The following is a 26,113-nucleotide window of genomic DNA, read 5'->3' on the forward strand; positions in this document are numbered from 1 at the left end:
CTCACCGTGTTTGTGCTTTGTTTTCTCACATTTATGTGTGTGTTGTACTAGGGCTGGGAATTGCTAGGGACCTCACAATACGATATTATCACAATACTTAGGTGCCGATACAATATGTATTGCGATTCTCACGATTCTATATGTATTGCGATTTGATACTGCTATTTTATTATATTGCGAACTATGTCTGCTGCAGAGAGACAAGAAGGGGCATGAGAAAACAGGTTTTGATCAGTCAGGCAAATAAGTGCTGAAAATATGTTGGCTCACTTTAAAAAGATGGAGAACAAGCTATAGCTATTCTATTTATTTAAATCGGTACTTGGAGTAAAATATCAATATATTGTCAAAAAATAAAATTGCATATGTAACTATATAGATTTTTTCCCCCATCACTATGCTGTACCAGTGGCCAATGATGTGCCAGTTTCTATTTAATTTCCAAATGTTTTGATAAGTTACTGTGCTCAGGAGTTTTGGGGTGCTGTTATTACAGTGGTTAAGGGCAGTGAGGAGGTGAGGTTGTTGGTATAATTTATGGTTGTTGTTATTAGGGTTTTCAAAGGCAGTGAGGAGGTGAGGTTGATGCGACCCCCCTCTCCCCTCTCCCAGACCCCTGACACACAGCAAGGGGAGGGGACTGAAAAAGGGCCCGCCCCCATGGAACCCGACACCACCCAACCAGGAACCAGTCGAGAGGTGACTGACAACCTGGTCAACATGATGAGGTAACCATGACTACCTGATACTCTGTCATTGAGTCCTACCTGTTGGTTTTTGGGGAGAATTTTTCAGAGGGAGAATGGAACAACTCTAATTTTGTGTGTGTTCTCTTCAGGACGCTGCTGCGTTATTTCTTCCCTCCTGATTTCCGGATCCCGAAGGACGATGTCAACAGCATGGCCGCAGAAGAGCTAGTGGCTTTCCCTATGGTGAGACTGACCTTTAACTCCTGACCTCTAACTCATGTCTTCTAGAGACCTGCCCTGGAGTCTGCTGCAGTCATATCATTGTAATTCATACCAAAGCAAAATCGTATGTATGTGTGTATATATACACTACCGTTCAAAGGTTTGGGGTCACTTAGAAATGTCTTCTTCTTTTTTTAAAGAAATGCAACACAAAAAATGTCCATTAAAATAACATCAAATTGATCAGAAATGCATTGTAGACATTGTTACTGTTGTAAGTCGCTCTGGATAAGGGCGTCTGCTAAATGACTTAAATGTAAATGACTATTGTAGCTGGAAACGGCTGATTTTTAATGGAATATCTACATAGGCGTACAGAGGTCCATTATCAGCAACCGTCACTCCTTTGTTCCAATGGCATGTTGTGTTAACTAATCCAAGTTTATCGTTTTAAAAAGCTAATTAATCATTAGAAAACTCTTTTGCAAGTATGTTAGCACAGCTGAAAGCTGTCGTGCTGATTAACGAAGCAATAAAACTGTCCTTCTTTAGACTAGTTGAGTATCTGGAGCATCCGCATTTGTGGGTTCGATTTACAGGCTCAAAATGGCCAGAAACGAAGAACTTTCTTCTGAAACTCGTCAGTCTATTCTTGTTCTGAGAAATGAAGGCCGAGAAATGAACTGAACGAGAAATGAACGAGGACATTTCTAAGTGACCCCAAACTTTTGAACGGTAGTGTATATATCTATCTGACCGTGTGTATGCATGCGTCTGCAGAAGGAGTATTTCCAGCAGTATGAGCTGGGTCTCCAGTCTCTGTGTAACTCGTACCAGAGCAGAGCTGACGCCAGAGCCAAAGCTGTGGAGGAGAAGAGTACCAGCGCTGAGACCAAACTCAGGGAGGCAGACGAGAAGCTACAGAAACTACGAACCAACATCGTACAACTGCTGCAGAAAGTACAGGAGGTAAGACATACACCAAAATCGAAGCTTAGCTACAGAGAAGATGAGAACCCGCATGCACGCACTCACACACACGGACAAACTGAAATGGAATGTCGCTCCTTCCCTCCTGCAGGACATTGACATAAACACAGATGACGAACTGGATGCCTACATAGAAGACCTGCTGACCAAGGGGGACTAGTGAGGAGACAGACATGCTCTCGGAACCCTGTCTTGCTCTCAACCTTGGTCCGCCTGTATTTCCCAAAGTACTGTAGCTCTGTAGCTCCTCTACAGATGCTCTTTACCCATAACCCTCCACGAGGCCTGCCCGCCCCGCTCTGCAGATGGAGAGGCAGCTGCTGCCTGACCTGCTGCTGTTGCCGTTTGGTCCCCAAGTTTGTTTTTATAAAACTGCAGTATGGTTTTCTGTTTCTCTGTCTGTTCTTGTTTATTTAACATTAGCATGCTTTGGTTTTGGATGGTCCATTCTGAGATTAGCACGTAACGGACGTCTCTTTTTAGTCCTTTTATATCAACAATCTATTATGTTATATACAAACTCTGTTAAGCTACTGTATGTTACACCAACCAGTCCTGATTGACTGCAGAACTGAACTCTTCTCAATCTGTAGGTGGGGATCAGATTCTGCTCTGTTGCTGTGTTCTGATCTTGTGCCGCGTACACGCATACATACGCACGCCAGTCCGAGTACGGCACCAAGCGTCGCCGATCAAAGTTCCTGTGATGTAGATGACAGGCGATTCTGTGATTTCAGAAGAGGGTCTGATGGTAACCTAAACTATGGAGCAGTTAAGATTCATATGTATTCTCCATATTGATCTGTGATCAGGTGGAGAGAAATTACATGAATCATAAACCCATAATAGCGTCCTGACCCATAAACCCTTTACCACCAGTCACAGTCTGATGCAAATCCAGTCCTGTTGAGTGCCAGATTTGATGTAAGTTGTCATCAGATGGTCAAGCCTTTTCTACCCTGTTAAAGCGTTATGTTTAACCCAGTGTTGAAAAAACAAATCAGTGTTGCCTAGCTGCTTTCAACCACCTCTCCCCCCTAGCCTCTCTCACACCCTATCTTGCTAGCGTGTTTGACCATGAATCTTGTTCTGGAGGCAGCTCTGTAGAGAGTGGTCACTAGCTGGCACAGCCACCAAGTCATAAAATCTGATTTTACTCCTAACCTTAAATTAAAACCAAAAGGCAAATTTTTGTTTTCATGAATTTTTACAATCTAGACCATTTTGACTTTCCAGCTGGCCCATCTAGCAGAAATCTTTCAGTTATGCCTCAAGGGCAAGTTTCATGACACTAAACGTCAACATGCATCCTGTTCTGACAGTGTAGCCATCGGGTTTACCAGCCAGACTATTGAGGGTGTTTGCTCATCCCAACGCCCTGGAGACTGAAGTACTTACTGGGTTTTATCAGTACGATTATCTGTTACGTCTCAATACAACTATGTCCCTATTGTTTCCTCTTGCCATTGTGACATGACAGTTCACTGTTTTCATTTTGGTCTCAAAGGTGATTGAGTTTATAGTTATCTAAAGTTCTCTGTTCATATTATTCAGTGGTCATGTTTCTTCTAATGGGTATTTTTAACATGTCAAGAAAACATTTTATTAAATAGGTGTATGTTATTTTGTCTGGTGTGTGTACTCTTTTTTTATTTATCTGTATGGAGAAACAATAAATTGGGTTCCCAGACAACTGCACCGCTGGATTAAGAAATCATAGGCCCTGGGGCTTTTGATTTTTTTTCTATTGGTTCTACAAGCATATTAGTCTTCTTTTTTCAGCAGTAGGCATTTGCTTTCCAAACTGTGCCTTTTTCCTGGCCATGATGCAACAAGCTGTAGGCTATATTTGGCAGGCATACTGCCCAAACGGCGGCCTTCCTGACTCTAGGCAAACCGGTAACTGACAAAATAAAGGAAACAAGGGATACAAAGTAAACAGTTTATTCGGAAGGTATTCAGACCCTTTGACTTTTTCCACATTTTGTTACGTTACAGCCTAATTCTAAAATTGATTAAATCGTTTTTTCCCCTAGTCAATCTACACACAATACTCCATAATAACACATCAAAAACCGGATTTTAGATATGTTTGTATATGTATAAAAAATAACATTTATATATATTTTTATTTGACCTTTATTTAACTAGGCAAATCAGTTAAGAACAAATTCTTTCAATGACGGCCTAGGAACAGTGGGTTAACTGCCTTGTTCAGGGGCAGAACGACAGATTTTGTACCTTGTCAGCTCGGGGATTAGATCTTGCAACCTTTCGGTTACTAGTCCAATGCTCTAACCACTAGGCTACGCTTCCGCCCCGGCGGCAAGTATTCAGACCCTTTACGCAGTACTTTGAAGGACCTTTGGTGGCGATTACAGCCTCAAGGTTTTTTTGGTATGATGCTACAAGCTTGGCACACCTGTATTTGGGGAGTTTCTCCAATCCTTCTCTGCAGATCCTCTCAAGCTCTGTCAGGTTGGATGGGGAGCGTCGCTGCACAGCTATCCTGAGCGCACTGGAGTAGGTTTTCATGAAGGATCTCTGTACTTTGCTCTGTTCATCTTTCCCTTGATCCTGACTAGTCCCTGCTGCTGAAAAACATCCCCACAGCATGATGCTACCACCACCATGCTTCACTGTGCAAGGTTTCCTCCAGACGTGAAGGTTGGCATTCAGGCCAACGAGTTCAATCTTGGTTTCATCAGACCAGAGTCCTTTAGGTGCTGTATGGCAATTCCAAGCGGCCTGTTATGTGCCTTTTACTGAGAAGTGGCTTCCGTCTAGACTACCATAAAGGTCTGATTGGTGGAGTGTTCCAGAGATGGTTGTCCTTCTGGAAGGTTATCCCATCTCCACAGAGGAACTCTGGAGCTCTGTCAGAGTGACCATTGGGTGCTTTGTCACCTCCCTGACCAAGGCCTTTCTCCCTTGATTGCTCAGTTTGTCCAGACGGCCAGCTCTAGGAAGAGTCTTGGTGGTTACACACTTCTTTCATTTAAGAATGATGGAGACCACTGTGTTCTTGGGGACCTTCAATGTTTAAAAAAAAAAGTGGTACACTTACCCAGATCTGTGTCTCGTCACAATCCTGTTTCGGAGCTCTGCAGACAATTCCTTCGACTTCATGGCTTGGTTTATGCTCTGACATGCACTGTCAGCTGTGGGACCTTTATATGATGTACACAGGTGTGCCTTTCCAAATCATGTCCGATCAATTGAATTTACAACAGGTGGAATCCAATCAAGTTGTAGAAACATCTCAAGGATGATGAATGGAAACAAGATGCACCTGAGCTCAATTTCGAATCTCATAGCAAAGGGTCGGAATTTATTTAAATATAAAAATTGTCATTATGGGGTATTGTGTGTAGATTGATACTTTTTTGTTGTTAATCCATTTTAGAATAAAGCTGTAACGTAACAAAATGTGTCAAGTCAAGGGGTCTGAATACTTTCCGAATGCATTGTATGTTATGGTGTGGGGTGCATTTTCCTGGCATGTTTAGGTCTACTTGTAAAATATATGCCAAGGCGCATTGACATGGTGCTAGCAACTTGTAGTGGCGCAACACCCTTTTAAGACAGTTTCTGTTGGTGTTGATTTCATTTTGGCAGATACCTGTATGTGCTTGTGATAACTTAATCCAAAGTTATTTTTTTATAAACTATTGAACATTGAGAGCGGCCTCCTGTGTTTGGATAAATTATATATATATTTTTTTGCCTCTTGGGCCTGTCATGCCAAATAATGTCCCCCGGCCAAATAGTGTGCCCTTCTACATCGTCATGGGATTCAAACTACTGGCATCCGTTGCTATATCATCGGTGTGATGACCAAATGATTAGAATTTGAGATCATTACAGCCTAAATTACATTATTTTCATCATCGCTATGCAAACAAGGCTTATTTCTGCAACAATTTTGCTGTTTAAACAAGTTTTGTTTAGCTAATAAAATGAAAACGTTAATTTGAACTACTTTTGGATGCCTTGTTAACATTCTCAACTGGCCTACCTGGTTAAATTAAAAAAATAAGTCCATGTCTTAAACATTGCTACGTTTCGGGAAATACCTTGACTCACAATTGACCAGTCACATTTATTTATTATACAGTTTATTGTAATTGTTTATATATATATATACTACCGTTCAAAAGTTTGGGATCACTTAGAAATGTCCTTGTTTTTGAAAGAAAAACACATTTTGTTGTCCATTTAAAATAACAAATTGATCAGAAATACAGTGTAGACATTGTTTGTGTTGTAAATGTCTATTGTAGCTGGAAACGGCTGAAGGTACGCCTATGTAGATATTTCATTAACAGTTGCCCATTATCAGCAACCATCACTCCTGTGTTCCAATGGCACATTGTGTTAGCTAATCCAAGTTTTAAAAGGCTAATTGATCATTAGAAAACACTTTTGCAATTATGTTAGCACAGCTGAAAACTGTTGTGCTGATTATAGAAGCAATACAACTGGCCTTCTTTATACTAGTTGAGTATCAGGAGGCTCAAAATGCTAGTTTGAGAAACAGATGCCTCACAAGTCTTCAACTGGCAGCTTCATTAAATAGTACCCGCAAAACAGTACAAAACGTCAACAGTGAAGAGGCGACTGGGATGTTGGCCTTCTAGGCAGAGTTGCAAAAAAGCCATATCTCAGACTGGCCAACAAAAATAAAAGATTAAGATGGAAAAAAGAACACAGACACTGGACAGAGGAACTCTGCCTAGAAGGCCAGCATCCTGGAGTCACCTCTTCACTGTTGACGTTGAGACTGATGTTTTGCGGGTACTATTTAATGAAACTGCCAGTTGAGGACTTGTGAGGCGTCTGCTTCTCAAACTAGACACTCTAATGTACTTGTCCTCTTTCTCAGTTGTGCACCGGGGCCTCCCACTCTTTCTATTCTGGTTAGAGCCAGTTTGCGCTGTTCTGTGAAGGGAGTAGTACACAGAGTTGTACGTGATCTTCAGTTTCTTGGTAATTTCCTTGTGGCCTGCTGGAGGTCATTTTGCAGGGCTCTGGCAGTGCTCCTCCTTGCACAAAGGCGGAGGTAGCGGTCCTGCTGCTGGGTTGTTGCCCTCCTACGGCCTCCTCCACGTCTCCTGATGTACTGGCCTGTCTCCTGGTAGCGCCTCCATGCTCTGGACACTACGCTGACAGACACAGCAAACCTTTTTGCCACAGCTCGCATTGATGTGCAATCCTGGATGAACTGCACTACCTGAGCCACTTGTGTGGGTTGTAGACTCCGTCTCATGCTACCACTAGAGTGAAAGCACCGCCAGCATTCAAAAGTGACCAAAACATCAGCCAGGAAGCATAGGAACTGAGAAGTGGTGTGTGGTCACCACCTGCAGAACCATTCCTTTTTGGGGGGTGTCTTACTAATTGCCTATAATTTCCACCTTTTGTCTATTCCATTTGCACAACAGCATGTGAAATTTATTGTCAATCAGTGTTGCTTCCTAAGTGGACAGTTTGATTTCACAGAAGTGTGATTGACTTGGAGTTACATTGTGTTGTTTAAGTGTTCCCTTTATTTTTTTGAGCAGTGTATATAGAATGGGTCACAAGGTTAAGAATTGTATGAAAGATACCTATAATACATAGCAGACAGTATCTGCTGTGTGAACAGTTTTCATTGTATAGAGACCAGTGTCTGGCCCTCCGACTCCAAACTGGAACCATCTCTCCCTGGTACGGTATAGAACAGAAACATTAACTCATGCTCTGTAATGCTCTTTAGGTTTTATCACCCAAAAGACATCGTAAATCTCCTGTTATCTCCCAGAGGCCTATCCTCAGTAGAACACACACACAATAGTTAGGAATACTCTGTTCTGTTGCATAAAACAACCATTCGATGTAATAAAAGTATAACAATCGTGCAATTTTTCCACCATACCTTTTAAAATTATAAACTTGGATGAGCTAACACAATGTGCCATTGGAACACAGGAGTGATGGTTGCTGATAATGGGCCTCTGTACGCCTATGTAGATATTCCGTTACCAATCAGCCGTTTCCAGCTACAATAGTCATTTACAACATTAACAATGTCTACAAGTGCTCAGCATATGTGAGACTCCTTCAAGACTGTTGGAAAAGCATTCCAGGTGAAGCTGGTTGAGAGAATGCCAAGAGTGTGCAAAGCTGTCATCAAGGCAAAGGGTGGTTACTTTGAAGAATCCCAAAAATAAAAAAATAATCACATTTTTTTTAACACTTTTTTGCTTACTACATGATTCAATATGTGTTATTTCATAATTTTGATGTCTTCACTATTATTCTACAATGTAGAAAACAGCAAAAATAAAGAAAAATCATTGAATTAGTAGGTGTCCAAACTTTTGATCAGTGGTGTAAAAATACTTTAAAGTACTACTTAAGTTGTTTTTTGGGGTATCTGTACTTTACTTTCCTATTTAGATTTTTGCTAACTTTTACTTTTACTTCACTACATTCTTAAAGAAAATAATGTTATTTTTACTCCATACATTTTCCAATTTCGTTACATTTTGACAGGAAAATGGTCCAATTCACACACTTATCAAGAGAACATCCCTGATCTGGCGGACTCACTAAACACAAATGCTTAGTTTGTAAATTATGTCTGCATGCTGGAGTGTGCCCCTGGCTATCTGCCAATAAATTGAAAAAATTAAATCGTGCTGTCTGGTTTGCTTAATATAAGGAATTTTAAATGGTTTATACTTGTACTTTTACTTTTGATACTTAAGTACATTTGAGCAATTCCATTTACTTTAGATACTTAAGTATATTTTATACCAAATACATTTAGACTTTTACTCAAGTAATATTTTACTGGGTGACTTTTACTTGTCATTTTCTATTTAGATGTCTTTACTTTTACTCAAGTATGACAATTGAGTACTTTTTCCACCAATGCTTTTGACTGGTACTGAATATGTTTTTTTGTTGCTGCGTCTTGGGTCACCCAGGGGCTTCAGCCCCGGTAAGCCCCTGCATTACACTGGGCCTGTGCACCACCTGCATGTTTATTCATCAAGCCACACAAAGTCATAGGTATCCTGTGTCACATGTTGATTTTCATCTGAGAGATCTAGCTCTTTACTAGGGTAGACCGTCACTGTTATTTAATTGTATAAGCTATGTGTATTTTATGACCAAAAGTAGTCAGGACAAAGCTGGTATTTTATGACCAAAAGTAGTCAGGACAAAGCTGGTGTCTAGTCAGATGTTCCAGTCGTTTACTTTGAAGGTCGATATAGATTTTTATGTTAACGCCAGAGTTTACTCTTGACTTTTATTTTGAAGACGAAGTCTGGGGATTTGGAAGTCGGAACTAGGTGAGTACCGGTAAACAAAACAACATTCTAGAAGTTATTGTTGATTAAAGCACATGCGTTTTCCTTTAAGCTTTCCAAACCAGATATTTGTAACGTTACTCTTTGACAACCAGTGCCAGACTAACGTGAAGCATAGAGATTGCTCTGTCGCTACAGTGCCTGAACTTTGACACTTTTGCATCACAAATGTTGGCATTGCATAATGTTTTATGTTGGGTTTTTTCTTTGCATATTAGGCCCATTACTAAACTCAATGTTGAAGTTGTTTGACCATATGAAAGGCGTTGACTGTTACATAAATTCATTTTTTGCATTAAGATTTCCTACTGCAAATCATTCTGGTTTCCTACTACTGCACATCCATAAGATTTCTTATTAATGTCCCACTGTGATATTTACAGCCGTTTTTGATAATTTAAATAATCATATATGTAATATTCATTGATTCTTATAAATGTCGATCATTCTTGCATAGATCCATAAACTTGAGTGTCGTTTCTCTAACTAGCTTTATAGCAAACCAAGTGCAAGGGCTACCGTTTTGTTATTTTTCAAATCAAGGAGTATGCCTTTAAATTTAACTAAAGAAATGCAGCTGCTGGTTTTGAAAAAATCCGTTTACTTATCATATTCAGGCCAGTGACGTCTGAGCTCCTGGACCATGGCTTCGATCCCGGTGCTGCACCGACAGGTCACCAGTTGCTTTTACCGGCTGTGTATTAGGATGTTTCACCGCTGTCAAGCAGCAGTTCTGCAAGCGTGGTTCAGCGGGGCCTGGCTTGGTCACCCCAAGATGTCACCGGAGCAAAGGGGCAGCCAGAGTTCTCCTGGGCCTAGATAGGAGGGTTCTACCAGGAGAGACCAGTGCTGAAGAACCCCTTCCTGGAGGACGCTCTGCTACAGGGATACCTGAGGAGACACCTTCCCAGTGAGGTGTGTGTGTGTATCCCATACTAATGTTTAAGAATGGCTAAAAAATTATGATGATGCTTTATCTGTTAGTCACTAATGTGATGGTGGTGTGTTCCCAGATGGTGTATTCAGACCTGTGTGTGTTTGGGGAGCAGTTGGTGCGTGAGGTAGATGGGTGGGGTCGTGAGTGAGAGGTTGGTTGGTGACCAATGATCCCTGGGGTTGCCATGTCGAACGCATCGTCACCTCCCCCGCCTGGCTACACATTAAGAACCTATCAGCACAGGAGGGGCTGGTCGCCATCAGATACGAGAGGACCTATGTGGAGTGGCGGTGGGAGACACCTGACCCTTACACACACTGAAACCACACCTATTAACCCAGCTTTTCCCAAACATGTCCTGGGGACCCCAAGAGGGCAACATTTAGGTTTTTGTCCTAGCACTACACACCTGGTTCCACTTATTAACTCATCATCAAACCTTTATGGAATCAGGTGTGCAATGTTAGGACAAAAACAAACATGTGTACCCCTTTGGGTCCTCAGGACAAGGATTAAGAAATTCTGCCCTGTGCATAAATTCACTTGATGGTCACCAACACAGAGAATATAAAAACAGTAACAGTGACAGTAATTTCAGAAGCTACTCATTGGAATTTTGAGCTGCCAAGGTTATACAAGTGTGTGTGTCTGTCTATCTTTTTGTCTGTCTGTCTGAATTTACTTTCATGGAACTGATTATTACTGCTCATGTTGGAATAGGTGATGCGATTGATTTGGTTGTGATATTGTGATTCATAAGCTTGTGTGTGCGCGTACGCTTGTGCATGTAGTCTCTTGGTGTTTCCTGGCCAGAGGCTGAGGCCTTCAGCCATCTAACCTCTTGTGACCCTGAGAACGTCTGGACGTCTGGACCATGGATGACTGAATGCAGGGGAGGATCTGACGTGGGTCAGTGTGTCTGTATTCTTTGTAGTTACATACACTCTAGTAGATTATGATGGGTTACCTGCCTACTGATGATAATGATGTGTGTGTGTGTGTAGGCTGTGGTACAGAGACTGTAGTCTTGCCTCAGAGTGATGGTACATGCAGTGTCACGTTTCAAGTGGTGCACCTCGGCTACAGATGCAGACATGACTAACACTGGCCAGAGTTACAGACAGAGACGGACAGACCACACCGTACCACATTTTTTACAATTTAACAATCATCGTCAAAGATAATGCCCCGTTATTCCTTCCACCTACACAAAACAGCATGCTACATAAGAACCCTTCACCTTCTCATCCCGACACCTCAAATCCTCTCCCCCTCACATGTCTATCTTTCTTCTCCTAACTGGTGAGTGTCTCAGGGCTGTAGAGGTCTATCTCTGTTCTATGCTGCAGTGCATGATGAGGAGGGGATGGTTCAGGGCATCGAGGTCCAGACACTGAAGGACAAACTTGGAACCAGACAGATGCCCACCGCTGAGGTGCTGCTGGATGGACTGCCTGCACACAGGGACGGATTCACTCACACACACACCTGACCACACACGCGCACGCACGCACGCACGCACGCACGCACGCACGCACACACACACACACACAGGCTAACATTCTTCCCTCTCTTTCTCAGCTGTCAGAAGAAGGTTGAGGTGTGGCGTCTATAGCCAACATGCTGACTGTGACTCGTATCCATAAAAGCGTGTCTGCTGTGGCAGGTATGAGGAGGTATGACATCTAATCACTACTGCCAACTGCGGTACTGATGATCAGGTGTGTGTGTGTGCAGGGTACTCCAGCTGGCTTGTGACTACGCCACACAAGATGGCCTTTGGAAAGCTCTGCCTTTGGAAAGCTCCTGTGAGACCACCCCCTCCCTATGCAGACTCTCACTAGGATGGAGGTCAGTTGACAATACATTTCTACCATCTTAGAAAATCCTACTATAACCCCTGAAACCTACACATTTGTCTTCACCTTGTCTTCACACACTTCTCTTTATCCCCGCTCAATCCCTCCCTTTAATTCCTTCCTCCTATAGGAGGAGACCCGAGGAGCATACCTGCTGGTGATGGAGGTCTGTCGTCTGATTGGCTGAGAGGAGACATGCCATGCCTTCCAGCTGGAGACTCACCTCCTTCGCCGGCTCACACCTATAGCCACACTCTACACTCGACAAACAGGTAACCAATAACATTACACCAGAGAACGTTACATAGACATGGGATTACACTGGCAGATGGCAGTTGAAGACTGGGGTGTGTGTATTTAGTCATTGAATAAAGGCAGTAGGGATGTGTGTGAGGTGATGGAGTGATTGCCCCATCCTACACTCAAAAAAATATAGACTGACAGATGGTGTGTGTGTGTACCACCCCTGTGTGTCTCAGGCGGTTGCGTGATTTCCGAGGGGCTGGAGAGTCTCGGGGGGGCAGGGCTACATCGAGGACACAGGACTACCTGCAATGCTCAGAGATGCTCAGGTAGGTGGTCACATGACACGCATCTGTCTGTCTGAAGGCAGACTTACTGTTTTACGTTATGGAGTAAATATGTTGCTGTTAATGGATGAAGTAGTTTCCTACTCTCACTCTTTGTTACTCAACAACAACAATTGAGTGGCAATAGTTCATTTTAGTGTAACAGTACCTTCTCTCTCTAGGTGTTGAGTATCTGGGAGGGGACCACTAATATTCTGTCTCTGGATGTTCTCCGCTGCGTCTCTCGGAGCTCAGGCCTCGTACTGCAGGCCTATGTCACATACATCCAGGTTAGGGACCCTTAAAGGGATAAAGAGTCATCTAAAATACAATTTTTACTGAGATTAGTTGTTAACTGACTATGACCATTGAGATCAGATTTTGGATAATTAAGTTAGTTTCCGCAGCCTTTGTCTTGTATCGTCTTCCTTGAACCAACAATGAATGGTAGCCAGGAAAGACTGTTATATTAATACAATTATAAAGGCCATTACAACCTCTGTTGATATAATTGCTAAACAAATTCTGACATTTTCCATCTAATTACCCCCCCCAGATCTTACTGGCATCAGCCTCCCTGTCTGTGAGATCAGTAGACCGCACCTTCTCTGGTCTGAGAGAGTTCCTGCAGGCCTCAGCTCTCAAACCACCTGGAGCTGGCCACACAGCCTGGCACGCATCTATATGGGTACTATACACACAGCAGAGATCATTTCATGATCATTTCTGTGCATTGGCATGACAGGAGTAGCACTTATAACCCATCACCTGGCTTATCCATTGTCACAGTTAGCTTGCCCTGAGGATGTATTGTGACTCCTGCTGTGTGTGTTTCAGGTCCTCTGCTCATTGACCATGCCTCATGGGAGGGAGCTTCTCACTCTGACATCTATGCTGCTCTCCGGTAAACAAAACAACAACTTTCCTGAACCAGCACTTGCACTTGACCCCCCCTGCCCCCCCACCTTCTAGCTCTGACTTTGATTATAGCTACTAAATTGAGGAAAAGTGTACTTACTGGGACCGTGATATGTGGTTGTTCCATCTAGCTATCTTAAGATGAATGGACTAACCGTAAGTCACTCTGGATATAAGCATCTGCTAAATTACTCAAATGTAAATAGACATCATTCCCCACTACCTGTCCTTACTTCTTGTAGGCTAATAGTTCTAGCAGTAACTGCGTGTGTGCAGTGTTTGGCAGATTACTTGAAAAATGTAATCCGTTACCGATTATTGTAGTTACATGAAAAATAATCTGTAAAGTAATAATTTACTCAAAATGAGTAACGTAATCTGATATTGGATCTACTATTGGATTACTTTCATTTCTAATATTTAGGCTACTGATAGTTTGCCGAGTAATTAATATCAGTACATTTAAAGTCCTATGCCCCACCTTGAATTGAAATCCTGATTTGAGTGCCTTTTGTTCAATATTTGTTGATAAATAAAATTCAGACCTACAGAAAGACCCTCTTCTCTTCTACAGTAAAATAGTGGTTGTTTCAAGACAGTGTTTTTTATTTTTTATTGAACCTTTATTTAACTAGGCAAGTCAGTTAAGAACAAATTCTTATTTACAATGACGGCCTACCAAAAGGCAAAAGGCCTCCTGCGGGGACGGGGGCTGGGATTTAAAAAATAAATAAAATTAAAAAATATAAGACAAAACACACATCATGACAATAGAGACAACACAACACTACATAAAGAGAGACCTATGACAACAACATAGCAAGGCAGCAACACATGACAACACAGCATGGTAGCAACATGACAATAACAGGGTAGCAACACATGGCAGCAGCACAACATAGTAGAAGCACAAAACATGGTACAAACATTATTGGGCACAGACAACAGCACAAAGGGCAAGATGGTAGAGACAACAATACATCACGCAAAGCAGCCACAACTGTCAGAAAGTGTCCATGATTGAGTCTTTCAATGAAGAGATTCAGATAAAACTGTTCAGTTTGAGTGTTTGTTGCAGCTCGTTCCAGTAGCTAGTTGCAGCAAACTGAAAATATGAGCAACCCAGGGATGTGTGTGCTTTGGGAACGTTTAACATAATGTGACTGTGGTTTTCCCCTGATTGCATTTAGTTTTTTTTATTGTGCAATCAGAAAGCATTTCTTCTTTTTTTTTACTATGGAGCACACAAAGAAGAGAGTGAAAGTGTACTGCTACAAAGCAGGAACTCTGTGGAATACCAGAAGGCCAGGGGTAAAGGTTTTGGAAGCCTTACCTTTTCATTCAACCAGTTTGAATACAAAAGAAGCCATCCATACTTAATGGGCTATCAGCAGAACAATAGCATCTTAGAGAGCATGTGAGAAGATTTGAGAGTGAGCTAAATGACAGGAATGCTGACAAAGATATATCAGTTCTTCCTCTTTATATTAGATTAAGTCATCCCAAATGTAATCAACTGTTTAAGAATGTAACTTTAATCTAATTACAATCCGGGCTGATTACAGTTACTTCATATTTGTAATCTGTGTGTGTGTATCTGTGACTGTGTGTGTGTGTGTGTGCTGCAGGGGGTGTGAGCAGGACTTGTGGTCAGTAAGCCGGCCATAGGATGCTACAACACTGAGACTTCGCCCCTGGACACTAAGCCGGTCTACGAAAAGTCAACCAGAGACTGAGGGGGTGTTGGCAGGCTGAGGGCAGGCAATGTTGCCGTTCTCAAGGAGATGTCATTTATGTAGGAAGGGGGAGGTTGTTGTATATTTGATGGAGAATAACAATGACAATTTCATGTATTTTTTTTTATTAAACCTTTTTTAACTAGGCAAGTCAGTTAAGAACTAATTCTTATTTACAATGACGGCCTACCCCTGCCAAACCTGGACAACGCTGGGCCAATTGGGCGCCACCCGATGGGACTCCCAATCACGGCCAGATGTGATACAGCCTGGATTCGAACCAGGGACCACACACGGTGTCGGACTTACAGTACCATTAGGCAACTAATGCAATTGCCTGGGGCCTCATAACACAAGGGGGCCTCGTGAACTGGGCATAATTTTGTTTAATAATTAATTATTTTTGTTATCTTCCTCCTCTGCTTAAGGCCCTCCTCCTCTCGTGAGTCATCACCGATGTGCGCTATTATAACAAACCGATCTAATTTGTCTCTAGTTTTTGAACAGTTGGGTCTATTTGTTATTACCCCATGCCTGAAAGCTATGACAAAACCGCAATTGAAAACAATGCAGATCTTTTTTTCTACACACAATGATCACCTAATGATCTCCCTGATGTTTTCCCAAACTTTCCAATACCTTTCTGATGCAAATATAAAGAATTACACCTTTCCCATATTCAAGTCATTTGAAATATCTTATTAGCCTTATGAACATAGAAACTTGGTTGCAGTTTGTATCTGTGCTAGAATGGTTGAAAAGTTCATAAAATGAAATAATATATCAGTATTGGTCGATATTTCAAAGACAATATCAGATATAGGCCTGTGTTGGCCCAGAATTCCTAACTTGAAAGTGTAAAAACGGATAGAAAAGATGCAAGCTAGAAATTATAATGAACCTAGGACAAGGCTATATATTTTAAAACAACTGAGCTTTTTCTGGCTCGCAAATTACTTATGAATAAGAAATCAGTGCAGCCCTTCATTTAGTTTTAAAATCCCAATGTGGCCCTCAAGACGAAATTACATATATATTTTTTTTTTTACACTTTAGCAGATGCACTTATCTAGGGCAATTTTCAGTAGTGAGTGAATGCCTTTTTGTACCTTCTCCCATACTGGTTCCCTGTGGGAACTAAACCCACAACCCTGACATTACAAGTGCCATGCTACATTTACATTTTACATTTACATTTAAGTCATTTAGCAGACGCTCTTATCCAGAGCGACTTACAAGTACATACATTCATACTTATTCATGCTCTACCAACTGATCCACAGGGGACTCACCCCAATTGAGCCATATGAGACCCACCCCTGTTCTATGTGGTGATGCAAAGACCTTTACAAGTGCGGTCATTTCCGTTAGCATTTTCATTCTGCTTTGTTCACCAAAAAAAAGACCTGGCTCTGAACAGCTCTTCATTCAGTAGCCATGATTGCTTTAAATGGGTGGGTGTCTCACTGGCCTCTACCTGGGGCCTCCAAATCACTAAGTCCGCCCCTTTACACACACACGCACCCGAAGGAGTCTGTCTGGATGGCTCCTCATTAAAATAGTGGGATGGGTTTAAATTCAGAGTTTAGCCTGATGACGTAGGCTTGGAGGAGCGTCCGCGAGTCAGACGTTTTGGTACATATTGATCACGGACGGTTCTGAAAACTGGAACTGGCATAATGTCAACAACTAGAAGAAAACGAGCTTTCCGCGCTTCTTTGTAGCGAGTAGCCTACAACATAAAGAGTTGGCTGTCACAAAGGGTTGATCAAGCAAGCTCGGTTATGAATTATTGCTGATCAGGGTGCCTTCAATCTGTCACTGCAGCATTTAGTTTACAGCAACAAGGAACACTTTCAATTCTCCAGTATTCTATTCTCAGGTCTAATCCGAACCACCAAACCCACCTCCCACCAGTCTGATGTGTCAAGGAATCGGAATGGATGCATTTCCTGGACGGAGTAAAATATGACATCTCGGGTTGATTTTATATCCGCGTTGCTGCTGTTGTGGTGTCTCTGTCGCCATGTCTTAGGCTCCGGTGATTCTGGTACCGGGATAGTTCCGTCTCCAGACCGATCCGCCGACGGTGCTGACCTGCTCTCTGCGGGAACCATGGTGGACACACACTCCGCGATGTTACGTCAGGGGAACACAGACGAGGTTAGTCTGGTAGTTAATTAGATTTCAACCATGAATCTCAATATTTGTAACTCAATTTTCCTGACAGGCGCATCATGAAATTGCTATTTTTTCTTCAGAAAAAAATCTTGTTGATCGGCTTTGCCACGTTTAGTAGTGTTGAGCAATAGCTGCACAACTGACTAACTATTCAAGTAGGCATGCGCATGTTGTATCTGGACTCGTGACCGTTGTTTGTGAGGGCAACCTTTTTGCTTTAAGTTCAATTTGATATCATTTTTTCGAGTGTTTTAACTCCTTCTCTCATTTCCTTCATCTGCACTGCAGTGAAATAACAAATGGCATCCACCATATTGTTATATTTTACGTTAACATTTTATATTTTAGTCATTTAGCAGACGCGCTTACCCAGAGCGATTTACAGTAGTGAGTGCATTCATTTCATACTTTTTATTTTCTTCTCCGTACAAGTGTGTTCTGCTCAGTGCAGTAGATCATTGATGACGATGTATTTATTTGAAAGCTACCCCTCTCTTCCAGTGTGATGTAGTAATTAAGTATTTGTGTGTGTGTGTCTTTCAGTGTGACATTGTGATGAACCTGAGTGCTGCTGATCGCTGTGCGTTTGTGAAGGCCACTCCAGACTGTAGTATGGAAGACAGCTTCATCAACTACCTCAAGATGGCCTTCTGTCTACTACCACCCAACCTAACACCCCTCACTATCACACTCTGCGTAAGCACACTGTGTGCCGCGCAGACCATTATTACATGCGTTATTACATGCATTATACACACATTTGTCATTAGCAAAGTGTTCTTAATCAGAATTACCTACATGCATTCAAATAAGGAATCTGAAGCAACCTCAATCAGGGCTAGTTTCATGAACATGAATAGAACCAGAAGCTGCCACTTCCCCCTGTTCTGAGTAGAGCTTCCTCAAACTGAGCCATGCAGTAAAACTCATGAATCGGGGTTTAATTGAGGATTTCTTCTCACAGTGCTGAGTTAGTCTGGGTTACTTACTCCCCATAGGCCCATACTGTATTCACCTCATAGGCTCAATACTGCACACTTTACATAGTGTTTACCCCATAAACCTAGTAGTATATACTAGTGATGTTTGGGGGAGAAAGAAACTCAATATCTGCTTGTCGATATGAAAGTTATTTTATAAACACTGATATTTCAGCCATGTCAGAAAACTAATCTAACTAATCTCTTTCCCCACCTCTCTACAGATCATCTGGTTGTTAATCTTGTTCATAGTTCTCGGACTGACTGCGTCAAAGTTGTAAGTTTCTCTCACATGTTCTGTTTCGAACATGTCTTTACTGAACATGAGTTTTGTAACACTCTCTCGCTACCTGTACACTGGCTGTAAAGAGATGGGTATTGTTTGTAATTGTGTTCCGCTGACTGCAGCTACAACAGTGTTCTCTCCAGCAGTTCAAGTTGACGTGATCACATGGCCCTAGTCACTTGACCACTGGAGATAAGTGTGTCATGGTTAAGGTGTGTGTGTGTCTTTTGTTATCCTCTCAGGGAGATAAGAGTTGCAGTGTTTCTGTTCACTTCTTAACGTTTGTGATCTGGTCATGTGATTAATCACATGTTTCACAGACAAAGCAGATGTTCTTTGTGTTTGAACAGTGAAAGCAGAAGCAGTGGTATCAACCAATGAACAGAGCACTGTTTGATTGAAAGTAAACAGCACAGAAATATTTGGACAGTGTTTGGACTCTGTGAGGGCGTGTTCTATGTTAGCTATTGATTGGTTGAAGGTGTATCTTTGTGTTTATTCTCTCTGCAGCTTCTGTCCCAACCTCTCAGCCATCTCCTCCAGCCTTCGACTCACACACAACGTGGCTGTATCCTTCTATAGGCCTCTCCCTCTCTCTCTCACACACACACACACACACACACACACACACACACACACACACACACACACACACACACACACACACACACACACACAAAACATATTTTCATGCAGTTTGCTTTAAATGTGCTTAAATAATCACCATTGTTACACACAGACACACATACTCACGGACAAACTCTACTCCAGTACCAGAAGTGTTTTCCCTAAATGTGTCTGTCAGGGTGTGACGTTCCTGGCGCTAGGTAACGGAGCTCCAGATGTCTTCAGTGCCACTGTGGCCTTCTCCCGTCCACACACCGCTGGCCTGGCTATAGGAGCACTGTTTGGTACATGCACACACACACACATCCACACACACACTGCCTGTCTATAGGTGCACTGTTCGGTAAACACATACAAGAGTTTAATCCCTCGCTCCCTTCGTTCATAGGAGCGGGTATCTTTGTAACCACGGTGGTCGCTGGGTCTGTGTCATTGGTCAAACCCTTCACTGTAGCGTCCCGCCCCTTCCTGCGGGATGTCATCTTCTACATGGCTGCAGTCTTCTGGACCTTCATCATCCTCTACAGAGGAACTATATCACTGGGAGAGACACTAGGTACACACACACACAGACAGTTTGGTTAGAGTTGAATAAGAGTTGCGTGAGGGTTGCGGTATCCACATTCAACATTACCCTGGGAGCTAAACGACACCAGATGTTTCTCGATTGCTGGTTCATTCATCCGTCATGCCTCTGTTTCTGTCAAGTTTGAATCCAGGCAAAATATTACAGACATAGACACTGTGTTCCGTGTACTTCAGAAGGTAGGAGGACTAGTCACGCTGATGGTTGGGGTGGAATAAGTGTTTGTCTGTGTTTCTCTCTGTAGGGTACATGGGGCTGTATGTGGTGTATGTGGTAACAGTCATTGTGAGTGCCTACATCTACAGTCATCAGAAACACTCAGCAACTAGAAGTTCCGTCCAGAGCTCAACACACGCACCAGGTGACACACACGCACACATATTATGTTCTTCTATCCACGTGGGGACCTAAACTGTATTATCCATTCAAAGTCCTATTTAGTCTAACCCTTAAGCCTAATTCTTATCATAACTGTAGCCCAAACCCAAATTCTTACCCTAAATGTAGCCCTAACCTGTAGCCCTAACCCTAACCTAACCCCTAAGCTTAAAATAGCCTTTGTCCTCATGGGGATGTGGGAAATGTTCCCACGAGGGAGAATTTTCCTTGTTTTACTAACCTTGTGGGGACTTTGGGGGATTTTTAGGTCCCCACAAGTATAGCAGAACTAACACACCCATACACACACCTACACCCTGTGTCTGACAGTTGTATCTCTCTGCAGAGCTACAGACGTCTGAGTCAGACCAGGCTCCTCTTTTATCTAATGGCAGCATCCAGCAGGGCTATGGTAACAACCACAGTCACTGTGCACATTCCACTAAGTTATACCTTTGGGGTGTGCTACGAGAACCAATCCAGTCGAGTGTATGTGTGTGTGCGTGTATAGACAGTGAGTACCGTCCCCTGCTCCCCTACTGTGAGTCGACCAGTTCCATCCTGCTGAATTCTCTAAACCCAGTGGACAGCAGGACCTGGAGGAGGAAGACCTGGCGCTGGAGGACTGTGAAAATACTGAAGGTGCGTGTGCATGAATGTATGTGTGCGATTTGCTGTTTGCAGATCTGAATGTGTGTCTTTGCACTTTTCATTTGCAGATCTGTAGGAATTAGGGTTAAGGGGAATGGACAAGGGTTGGAAACGGAGCTAGAGCTTGACAGGAGCATCAGTGTGTTTGAGTGCGAGTGGTTGCTGAGCTGAAGTTCCCCCCATAGATGCCACTGGAGGTGCTGCTGCTGCTGACTGTTCCAGTGGTGGATCCTGACAAAGAAGACAGGAACTGGAGAAGACCATTAAACTGCCTCCACCTTATCACTGCGCCGCTGGTTTGTGTGCTCACCTTCAGCTCCGGAGAGTGTGAGTCTGCATGCCTGTGTGTTGTCAAAGAACCTTCATTTCTATTCCTCTCCAGAGGAGGTGTGTTAACTGACTGGATTGGTGTTCTCTCTCTCTCTATAGACGGTTTGTATCTGATCGAGGGTCAGTTTCCTGTCTGGGCGTTGACGTTGCTCTTTGGCCTCTTCCTCTCCGCCATAGTCTTCCTCACCACTTCTAACGACCAGCCCCCGGCATACCACTTAGTAAGACACACGGATTCATTCGTTCACTCTGTCTCTGTTTTTGTTTCTGCTAGGTGTTGTGGTGTTTGTATAATGTGTGTTTTTTTCAATAGGTGTTCTCTCTGCTGGGCTTTTTGGTGAGTGCGATGTGGATCAGTGCTGCGGCCTCGGAGGTGGTCAGTATCCTGCACATGCTCGGTGTGGTCCTTAGTCTGTCCAACAATTTACTGGGTCTCACACTGCTGGCCTGGGGAAATAGCATTGGGGGTGAGACACACACACACTGCGGTTACTGCGGCACTCACCTACTAAATAGACAGACTGCTTACTTATTGTAGTGTTGAATCTGTTTGTTTCGGTTCCTAGATTGTTTTTCTGACATCACCATCGCTCGCCAGGGCTACCCACGGATGGCATTATCAGCCTGCTTTGGGGGAATCATCTTTAGTATCCTTTGTGTGTCTGCTGGATGTGTGTTTGTGCAAGTTAAAAGCGAGTGTGTGTGTGTGTGTGTCTGCTGGATGTGTTTGTGCAAGTTAAAAGCGAGTGTGTGTGTGTCTGCTACGTGTAGGTCTATGCAGTCATTTGTGCATCATGTTTCTGCCCTTGACCATGTTCCTTTCAGACATGCTAATTGGAGTGGGCATTGGCTGTCTGATACAGATGTTTAACAACGAGCCAGTGGTGACGGTACGTCTGCTCTTAGCTTCAGTACCATTCACCTCATATATGAACAAAAATATAAACGCAACATGCAACATTTCTAATATTTGACTTGAGTTCATACAGTTCATATGAGGAAATCAGTCAATTGAAATATATTCATTAGGCCCTAATCTATGGATTTCACATGACTGGGAATACAGATATGCATCTGTTGGTCACAGATACCTTTAAAAAAACAGTCAGTATCTGGTGTGATCACCATTTGCCTCATGCAGCACGACACATCTCCTTCGTATAGAGTTGATCAGGCTGTTGATTGTGGAATGTTGTCCCACTCCTATTCAATGGCTGTGCGAAGTTGCTGGATATTGTCAGGAACTGGAACTGGAACACGCTGTCGTACACACCGATCCAGAGCATCCCAAACATGCTCAATGGCTGACATGTCTGATGAGTATGCAGGCCATGGAAGAACTGGGACATTTTCAGCTTCCAGGAATTGTGTACAGATCCTTGGGACATGGAGCCGTGCATTATCATGCTGAAACATGAGCAGTGGAGGCTGCTGAGGGGAGAACGGCACATGGCCAGAAGGGAGCAAATGGATACCATTCCACTGATTCCGCACCAGTCATTACCACGAGCCCATTCCCCAATTTAAGGCATGACAATGGGCCCCAGGATCTCGTCACAGTATCTCTGTGCATTCAAATGACCATCAATAAAATGCAATTGTGTTCATTGTCTGCCCATACCATAACCCCACCATGGGGGACTCTGTTCACAATGTTGACATCAGCAAACCGCCACACACGTGGTCTGCGGTTGAGGCCGGTTGGCCAAATTCTCTAAAACGACAGAGGCGGCTTATGGTAGAGAAATTAACATTAAAGTCTCTGGCAACAGCTCTGGTGGACATTCCTGCAGTCAGCATGCCAATTGCACGCTCCCTCAACTTGAAATATCTGTGGCATTTCGGTTTGTGACAAAACTGCACATTTTAGTGGCCTTTTATTGACCCCAGCACAAGGTGCACCGTGTAATGATCATGCTGTTTAATCAGATTCATGATATGCCACACCTGTCAGGTGGATGGATTATCTTGGCAAAGGAGAAATGCTCACTAACAGGGATGTAAACAAATTTGTGCAAAAAAATGTCAGCGCAATTAGTACGTATGAAAAAATGTTGGGATCTTTTATTTCAGCTCATGAAACATGGGACCAACACATTACATGTTGCATTTATTTTTGTTAAATTCTTGTTCAGTGTATATATACACAGTACCAGTCAAACGTTTGGACACACCTACACATTTAAGGGTTTTTCATTCATTTGACTATTTTCTACATTGTAGAATAATAGAGAAGACATCAAAACTATGAAATAACACATGGAATCATGTAGTAACCAAAGAAGTGTTAAACTAATCAAAATATATTTTAGATTATTCAAAGTAGCCACCCTTTGCCTTGATGACAGTTTTGCACACTCTTGGAATTCTCTCAACCAGCTTCACCTGGAATGCTTTTCCAACAGTCTAGAAGGATTTTCCACATATGCTAAGCAGTTGTTGGCTGCTTTTCATTCACTCTTCGGTCCAACTCATCCCAAACCATTTCAATTGGGTTGAGGTCAGGTGATTGTGGAGACCAGGTCATCTGATGCAGCACTCCATCACTCTCCTTGGTCAAATAACCCTTACACAGCCTGTAGGTGTGTTGGGTCATTGTCCTGTTAAAAAAACAAATGATAGTCCCACTAAGGTCAAACCAGATGGGATGGCGTATCGCTGCAGAATGCTGTGGTAGCCATGCTGGTTAAATGTGCCTTGAATTCTAAATTAATCACTGACAGTGTCACCAGCAAAGCACCCCCACACCATCACACCTCCTCCATGCTTCACGGTGGGAACCACACATTCGTAGATCATCCGTTCACCTACTGTGGCTGTCCTCATGAGAGCCAGTTTCATCATAGCACTTGAAGAAACGTTCAAAGTTCTTGAAATTTTCCGGATTGTCTGACCTTCATGTCTTAAAGTAATGATGGACTGTCGTTTCTCTTTGCTTATTTGATTTTTTTTCTTGCCATAATGTGTTACCAAATAGGGCTATCTTCTGTATACCACCTCTACCTTGTCACAACACAACTGTTTGGCTCAAATGCCTTAAGGAAAGTAAGAAATTCCACTAACTTTTAAGAAGGCACTACCTGTTAATTGAAAAGCTGGTTGAGAGAATGCCAAGAGTGTGCAAAGCTGTCAAAGGCAAAGTGTGTCTACTTTAATTAAAGAATCTCAAATATAAAATATATTGTGATTTGTTTTACACTTTTTTTGGTTACTACACGATTCCATGTGTTATTTCATAGTTTTGATGTCTTCTCTATTATTCTACGATGTAGAAAATAATACAAATAAAGAAAAACCCTTGAATGAGTAGGTGTGTCCAAACTTTTGACTGGGACTGTATATAAGCTGTTTGTAACTGTCTGAAATAAGCATTTTTGTAGAGAGGTTGTGACCAGAGAAATGTCTGTCTGAAGTGCATAGAATTGGACTGGTACTCTCCTCTTGCAACAGCTTGATTTTATTTGTGTGTCAAAATGTGCCAAAGAAGGTTAGTTTCTAATTTATTTTCTCCACCCCCCTCTCGCTCTAACCCCCACCCCTCTACACCATCCAGTTGGAACCAGAGGGTTTGTTGACCTGGGTTCTAGCAGGTTCTCTGGGTCTCTCTCTGGTCTTCTCCTTCATCCTAGTTCCTCTGCGTTGTTTCCACCTGGGCCGGGCCTATGGAATCTTCCTCCTGCTCTTCTATGCAGTCTTCCTCCTGGTTGCGCTGCTCACAGAGTTTGGCTTTATCCACACCTGAAGCCTGTACGAGATGGTTTGGACCAGTCTGGTAGAGCCACCTGTGAATACTGACCAGACAGTTCGAGACCTGAGAGACTTTCCTCTTCCTGGGAGAGATGGAGTCACAGCCAATCACACTGTGCCTTAACGGAGTTGGAACCAATCAGACTGTGATTTAACTTTTGTCTGTTTGCACTGACTATATTTTTATATTTAGATTAGCTGTTACATGAGGACCAGCTACTCTTACTGGGGTCCACACAAAACAATTACACACATATACAGAAATGACAGTAACACACAGTTTTAAAGTAACCCATGTACTGACAAGGAGTAAAAAAACTAAAAAAAGATGCAGTAGCACTTTAAGGGAATTTTCTCCTTTAAATCAATGTGAATGTAGTGTCTCCTTAGTGAGAAACACTGTCTGGAATGGTTGATGTGAGTCAATTGTATAAAATGTGCTCTCTTGCGGGACTCCCGAGTGACACAGTGGTCTAAGGCACTGCATCGCAGTGACACTAGAGATTCTGGGTTCGAGTCCAGGTTCCTTCGCGGTCGGCCACAACCCGGGAGACCCACGGGGTGGCGCACAATTGGCAGGGATGTCCTTGTCCCATCGCGCACCAGTGACTCGTGTGGCAGGCCGGGCGCAGTGCACGCTGACACGGTCGCCAGGTGTACGGTGTTTCCTCTGACACATTGGTGAGGCTGGCTTCCGGGTTAAGTGGGCCTTGTGTCAAGAAACAGTGCAGTTTGGTTGGGTTGTGTTTCGGAGGACGCACTGTTCTCGACCTTCGCCTCTACCGAGTCTGTACGGGAGTTGCAGCGATGAGATAAGACTAACTACCAATTGGGAAAATATAAAAACATTTTTTTAAATAAAGTGCTCTTTGCAACACATTATTGATCATTTCGAATTTCTTAATGAATTTGAAATATGGCTTAGAAACACCTATATAGTTCCAACTTCTGAGTAAGGGAACCAATCGTGAAAGCAAGGCGCAGCTATTTAAATAATTTGAAGCTGGCCATAAACAAGCTACTTTATGCAGTTGCATCAAACAATGTCATACATTTTTATCAAGGA

At 42.8% G+C, this 26,113-nt stretch overlaps 2 protein-coding genes and 1 pseudogene across 8 annotated transcripts in view; all 3 read left to right on the top strand.

Moving 5' to 3' along the window:
- The window catches only part of LOC129853659 (ATPase MORC2A-like), a 32,052-nt gene extending 28,528 nt beyond the window's left edge, over positions 1-3,524 (top strand). For 4 of the 5 annotated variants that reach the window (XM_055919952.1, XM_055919955.1, XM_055919953.1 and 1 more), the window contains 4 exons: positions 555-728; positions 839-932; positions 1,692-1,880; positions 1,993-3,524. In XM_055919952.1, the coding sequence (XP_055775927.1) occupies positions 555-728; positions 839-932; positions 1,692-1,880; positions 1,993-2,061 (526 nt within the window). In that variant the 3' untranslated portion in view covers positions 2,062-3,524. Of the gene's footprint in view, positions 1-554; positions 729-838; positions 933-1,691; positions 1,881-1,992 lie in introns of those variants that run through there. The other variant, XM_055919956.1, reaches the window with a different exon arrangement.
- An 8,041-nt stretch (positions 3,525-11,565) lies between these two features.
- On the top strand, positions 11,566-15,959 carry LOC129852863 (acyl-CoA dehydrogenase family member 11-like; annotated as a pseudogene).
- Positions 15,960-16,740: 781 nt separating this feature from the next.
- LOC129853661 (mitochondrial sodium/calcium exchanger protein-like) lies at positions 16,741-25,926 on the top strand. 3 transcript variants are annotated; one of them, XM_055919962.1, is made up of 15 exons: positions 16,742-17,444; positions 18,006-18,158; positions 18,667-18,719; positions 19,239-19,296; positions 19,534-19,639; positions 19,744-19,911; positions 20,186-20,302; positions 20,666-20,731; positions 20,831-20,961; positions 21,156-21,297; positions 21,400-21,521; positions 21,614-21,767; positions 21,867-21,947; positions 22,126-22,190; positions 24,854-25,926. In XM_055919962.1, exons 1-15 carry the CDS (start codon positions 17,250-17,252, stop codon positions 25,040-25,042), a joined length of 1,800 nt encoding a protein of 599 aa, XP_055775937.1. In that variant the 5' UTR covers positions 16,742-17,249; the 3' UTR covers positions 25,043-25,926. The 3 variants fall into 3 exon arrangements, with proteins under 3 accessions (XP_055775936.1, XP_055775937.1, XP_055775938.1); XM_055919961.1 differs by having other exon boundaries at positions 16,741-17,444; positions 20,666-20,961; XM_055919963.1 differs by lacking the exon at positions 16,742-17,444 and adding an exon at positions 17,645-17,849 and having other exon boundaries at positions 20,666-20,961.
- Positions 25,927-26,113: the final 187 nt, after the last annotated feature.

This window comes from Salvelinus fontinalis, chromosome 4 (assembly GCF_029448725.1).
Source record: "Salvelinus fontinalis isolate EN_2023a chromosome 4, ASM2944872v1, whole genome shotgun sequence".
NCBI classification, from domain to species: domain Eukaryota; kingdom Metazoa; phylum Chordata; class Actinopteri; order Salmoniformes; family Salmonidae; genus Salvelinus; species Salvelinus fontinalis.